The sequence below is a fragment of the Carica papaya genome, chromosome 2, assembly GCF_054855325.1.
Source record: "Carica papaya isolate Zhongbai chromosome 2, ASM5485532v1, whole genome shotgun sequence".
Classification (NCBI taxonomy): domain Eukaryota; kingdom Viridiplantae; phylum Streptophyta; class Magnoliopsida; order Brassicales; family Caricaceae; genus Carica; species Carica papaya.
This window is the reverse complement of record NC_142310.1, coordinates 9,191,058-9,197,392: the sequence shown is the minus strand read 5'-3', so window position 1 is coordinate 9,197,392 and position 6,335 is coordinate 9,191,058. Positions and strand designations below refer to the sequence as shown.

Sequence of the window (6,335 nt, the reverse complement as noted above, 5' to 3'; positions counted from 1 at the left end):
TTTTTTTTGTTTTTTTTTTTGTCTTTTTATTTCTTACACCGTAATTTTTTTTAAGGAAAACTCATGGGTGATATTTTTAATAAATAAAAATATTAAATTAGTTTTTTTTTAAAATTTACTGTTATTATTATAATTAAAAAAATTATTAAAAAAATATGATAGTTTAACTTAATCATCCTAATTCTACTAATATTACAAGTTATTGATATACAAATATATTTTAACTTGTTAATTCTTATGCTAAAAATATTATCAAATTGAGGGTTGAATGATGCAAATGCACATGGGCAGTGGGGTTTAGGTCATTTATTTTCCAGCTCAAAAGTTGATAATGACCCCCCTTTTTTAATGCGATAATTCTATAATTTTACTTGGATAAATTCTTTAAATAACTTCAGCAAAAAGATCCACTAATCCGACTGTTATGTATATATATGCAGCTGAAGAATATGACTAGAAGGTCCTGACATTTTGTTTGTTTATACACAAATTATACTTATATATATGTATATACATATGAAGCCTAATTTTAATATCATACACATTGATAAATAATTTATTTTTATAATAAATTAACCTGTTTAACAAGAGTAGTACAGGTACCTGTATATATTATCTTAATGTATGCATGCTGTATAAGGTAATAGAGTGTATCTATTGGTAGCTTTCTTTTGCGTTTGAGACAGAATATTATTAATAAGGTCAGTACATAAATATTTGGAAAGGTTACTACAACCTTTAATTCTATTACTTATTAAATAAAGACTAATTTGTAATTTAAAAAATAATATAACTAGTTAATTATGCTTGAAGACCATGAATCTCCATATAATTTTCTCTGATCCATGCTCCCACTACACTCCAAAATGAGTGAAGATGACAAAACTATACATGTTCATATCAGTCAAGCCTTCTCAACAAGTATTCCACTTGAACTTCTTTAGTCAAAGGCATGATCCACTGCTCATATAGATTCCCTACTAAGCTGGGCTTGATTTTGTATACAGGATCTGCTGCGTCATCCCCTTCCTTGGTTCTTACCTCTTGTCCAAATGTTTTTGCTTTCATCTCTGTTCTCTCCTTAACTGCTGCTTCTACTTTTTCATATGTCAACAGTTCCATTAGTCTTTCCCTGTCCTGCAAAACCCACATTTCCCCACACCATCACATCTCAGTTCTTCAAGTTTATGTAACCCAAAGATACTTCTTATGGGGGGAAAGAGAATTATGAGAAGAAATGAGGTTGAGGAACTTTACTTGCGCCTTAATGGCTTCTTCGTATACTGAAGGGGATTCCCGAAATTTAGCCTCTGCAACAAATTTACCGTAATGAATTCTCTTTGATAGAGCCTGCAAAAGCATCTCAAGCAAGAAGCCAATCACGAGGTTTTCGAAATATAAGTCTTGAGCAGGAGGAGAAACAAGTAACAATTCTAAAATTTTGACTGTTCTGGCAACTAGAATTAACGCTGAAGTAGGATTACGACATCGCAACTAATTCCAAACTAACCACTTGATGAGTTTCGCACAAAGAGCTCGTAGTGCATAAAAATCTGTTAGCAGGCTACATTCAAACTCTCCAAGACATAACTGTTACTTGGAAACAAAAACTTATTTAGGAAATCCCTTAAAAGAAGCCATCATAATGACAAAATAGAAGCAATCCGTACCTCAGAGTCACATTGTGGAAACAAGTAGGGGGTGTTTATATGGTTTTACATAAACAAAAGTTAGTGGTTTGGTTCCCTCTTAACTATTAATAAAGTTTTAAAAATTTTAAAATCTATCAAGTTTGAAGCCGCATAGGATGACTACTTACACAAACCACCAATATAAAGTCACCACTAACTTTATTTGTCCTACTTCTCCATTATTTATGATTCTTTGATTCTAAGTTATTCCTCTTTTTTAAAATCTTCTTACTTCTAAAAAAGTAGAAGGAAAGATTATGCACATAATAACGAGATGAAACTGATCTTCGTATCAGTGTGCAAGTAGATAAGAGCATTTGAGAGTTCATACTAGGGAAAGCAGAGCTTATCATCTACCTGCAAACAAATTGTGTCGCATACAGCAGCTGATCCACAGTTACCATCATCTCCAGGTTTGACTAATCTCGGGAGAAGATCTCGAAAATAAATATTCCAGACTTTATTGTTTATATTAATAGAAGAAGCATAGTGATGCAAAACCTAATATCATGCCAGAGGGAACAAAAATAAGTTACAGGAGATGTATTAACTTTCATATAGAATAATAATGTTTTTGCAATATTGTTGAGATATTTCAGACATGACTACTCATCAGCCATCATATTCAACAAAATAGTCATTGATCTTGAGAGATTCCACATGGATTGCTTTCATTCTTACTAGCAATGCATACAAAGTAGCAAATTCAGAAGGTAACAACAGATAAAATTAAAGATCGACATGCACTCAATCAAGTATATAAACACCAGTTTAGGACTCAGCCTCATAAAAAAAAGGGACTCATGCTCATAAAGAAAAAAAAGAACTCAGGCTCATAAAGAAAAAAAAAGGATTCAGGCTCATAAAGTAGTAAATAAACTTGTTATTGATATATCAACTACAAAGCAAAAAATAGTTGCGTGCACCAAGTTGAACTTTCAACTTTTCCAACAATAAGTATAAAGTTGAGAATGTTGACTTATTAAATCCAACCTTCTTCTTTGAAGGACATAACCATAGGTGTCAAATGAAATTGATTTGTTCCCTTATCTTTCAACTTTAGATAGTTTATTTCTTAGCTGGTGCGAAGTATTTTCCGTGGCAATGCGAATTCATATGCATGAGTTCTTCCTTGATAGTTCAATTTGAAATTGATAAAAGCAAAAGACTGATTCTGATAGTCATTAAACAGGAAGCAAAGACTTGGAAATTAATTGTGTCTATGGACTGATCCAGCAAGCATCTATTTTTAGTTGTCTTAAAGAAAAGATGAAAGACATGAAAATCTTGCAACAAGAAAGTCGGGATACTTGTGTTCCTGCATAGGCATGTGTCCATGTGTGCATGAGAAATTTGTGCAAAGTGCTGTCAATTACCTGTGGGTACTGAAGAGGCGGAAGCATTGGTTCTGGTAAGTATGATGGATAGAAAGGATGTTCATCTGGACTTTTGTACCTGCCAACCTAATTTGCAAGGAGAAACCAATCAGAAACTTTTATATTATGCTTGTTGTGGTTTATTTCGCTATCTTTCTATTCCTTAGAAGTAGATAACCTGTGCATGGAGCTTTTCAGTTTCTCGGACCATGAACTCAACCAGTGAACCACTAAACCCGTCCATAGAGAATGCATCACAGTCATATGTGTCTGCATTATAACAGTACTTAGCTCTCTCCAAAAGGCTAAATATTATGCTATCCTCTTGTCGTTTTAAGGAGTGTCTTATGCTTTTCAGAGTCAAGATCTCACTCTCATCCACCCTTTGCTTCTTCATGAATCTGTGTAAAACAGAAACATCTTTAATAATTTCCATATTTAGCGGCATATGCACTTCTAAGGAAACAAGCAGTCCATCAATGTATTCTAGAGCAATACAGCATGCTGTTACATTTCTGTCAGTGATTGATAATGCGAACCCCAAGTTAACTGAAAAAAGGATTAGTTGAATTAAAATGGAATGAGTTCATCTTGGATCAAATTGCAAAATCTGTTTAAAATCCTAAATAGATTAAATCAGTCAACGTGCTAGTCTCCAGCTTATTGAGTTTTGCAATCCATAGAATAGTTGAAAGATTCTTTTCCTGTCACAACACAGTTGAAAGATTTCCTCATAGGAAAAAACACATCAAAGGGTAGTGACAGTTCCATTCCATTGAGAAGAAGCATAAGTCTCCAAAGCCTACCACGTGCAGATCAGTTAATCATTTCTTCCTGAGCGTAGGTAGAAACTTAGCGTAAGAATGTCCTAAAGTTATCACCATAACTTGAATTTCCATGTATCCTGGAATTAGGCCCGAACTTTAGATCTAGGGACTTCAATCAAAAGGCAAACATGTACACAAATATATATATATATATATATGAATGACCACACAGTTTCAAATCCACCTCTTTTCTCATCTATCTCTGTTGCTTTCTACTATATCCACTTGCATCATTTTCAGTTTCTTTGAACAATTTTTTAAAGAAAATCTAACCCAAGCAACTCTTCCTTGGGTATAACCCAAAAAATATCAATCTTCTGTTATTAAAAGATACATGACAAGCCGTTCTTTGCTCCTTCTCCAATCAACAGAAGTGTGCATTATTATTATATCAACATGGGCACATGGCAAATCAAACACGCAATTCAGCCCAAAAAAAAAACGGGAAGGCAATAAAGCAGTTGATCAAGGGTTGTAACAACTAAGCTTATAGTTTCGTTACCTGATGAGCGAAGAAGAAGACGAAACTTGAAGGGTTGAATGCCTAGTTGTGCGAAAACATGGTTGAAGAAATCTAAGAGTGTTTTTCGATGTGAAATACGAAGTGGGTATCGAAGATTTTGCGGTTTGAGGGCCTGAAACGACGGCAAAAGCAGGCTCCAGTAGCTTCGCTTCCATGGCCAGTTAATGTGACTGTGAAGAAGGACAACAGAAAAAACAAAGAAACCGGCCACTACAATCAATAAGCGGAGCAGACGGTGAGTAAATTGTCTGAAAACCGAGGGCGGAGGCTGCCTCTAAAACGACCACACTTATTGTCGTTTTAAACCTCTAACTGCCTCAAAAAGTCAAAAGCTCTTTCTCCCTTTGTCAGTCAAGTGGGTCAATATTTCGATTCGTAGAATATTGACAGCATTTTCCTTCCGTGAATGTTAAAAGGATTTTTATTAATCATTTAAATAAATTTTTAATGTATTTTCAAAAATTATAAACAAATATATTCTAAGGAAAATATACAAAAGCAGATAACAAAAATATAATTCTAATTTGTTTTATAATATTCTTTAAAATATTTGCTTAAGTTAATGACACTTAAAATTTTGGCAAAAGTCAAGCTTCCTTTTTGTGTGCTGTTTTATTGTGTATATATACATATATTCATTATATAATATGACTAATAATGAAAAAATATATATTATTTGTAACGTCCCATTTTTTTTTCATGTTAGACGTACTTAACAAGTAACCAATTCCATAACAAAACAGTCATGCACAAGGAAACACTAGCATAATTCATTATCCAATAATTAAGATAATCCTACCATTATGGACAAGACATCGCACACAATATAATCATACTCAATATCTATGCTACCATCAATTCTACATATTCCATTCAGTCAAAACAAAACGAAACTCTTCATCCTGTACTCTACACACTAGGTTCGGAATCCAATAACTTTGATCCAGACTCCGTCCCTACATCATCTGTAAAAAAGAAACACTAGCATAATCTATTTTCCAATGATCAAGATAATCCTACAATCATGGACAAGACATCGCACACAATACAACCATACTCAATATCTATACTACCATCAATTCTACATATTCCATTCAGTCAAAACAAAACGAAACTCTTCATCCTGTACTCTACACACTAGGTTCGGAATTCAACAATTTCGATCCAGACTCCGTCCCTACATCATCTGTAAAAAAGAAAGAGTGAGTTCATTTAACTCAGTACGGTAAAACTCAAAATACATGCGTGAGATGCAACAATATAAAACCTTATGCCCCTACCAATAGTTCACTACTGAACTCCAGTTTTCCCTCCTACACCTACAACTCTACCTACCCTAGGTGTCCGTTCCTTGACGGCACTCCAAGCGTGCCAGTGGTACCATTCACCGCTAAGATTGGCAACCATTAACACCTATCGACCCCTAGTGGGCCACGCACGCACACGAGTTTCAATCATTTTCGTCACCAACAGCGGCGACCATCATTCACCTATCGACCCCCTATCAGGCCACACACACACATTATATCCTTCTCTCCCGTCACCACCATCGGCGACCGTTAACCATCTCACGACCTATACCAGGCCACTCACACACACCCGATTTTCATTCACTTGCGTCACCAACATCGGCGTCCGTTAGCCATCTCTCGACCTATACCAGGCCACTCACACACACTCTGATCCTTCCCTCTCGTCACCGATACCGGCGACTACTAACCCTCTCTCGACCTATACCAGGCCACGCACGCACACCATTTTCATTCATTTGATTTTCGTCACCAATATCGGCGACCGTTAGCCATCTCTCGACCTATACCACTCACACACACTCTGATCATTCCCTCTCGTCATCGATATCGGCGACCACTAACCATCTCTCGACCTATACCAAGCCACGCACGCACACCATTTTCAT

At 35.4% G+C, this 6,335-nt stretch overlaps 1 protein-coding gene across 1 annotated transcript; it reads right to left on the bottom strand.

The window, feature by feature from the left end:
* Positions 1–690: 690 nt before the first annotated feature.
* Positions 691–4,692, bottom strand: CM3 (chorismate mutase 3). Its single transcript, XM_022038278.2, has 6 exons — positions 4,397–4,692; positions 3,246–3,468; positions 3,068–3,154; positions 2,049–2,192; positions 1,258–1,350; positions 691–1,137 (listed from the first exon to the last, which is right to left on the bottom strand). The coding sequence occupies exons 1-6, from the start codon at positions 4,570–4,572 to the stop codon at positions 901–903; spliced, it is 960 nt and encodes a 319-aa protein (XP_021893970.1). The 5' UTR covers positions 4,573–4,692; the 3' UTR covers positions 691–900.
* Between the last annotated feature and the right edge of the window lie 1,643 nt (positions 4,693–6,335).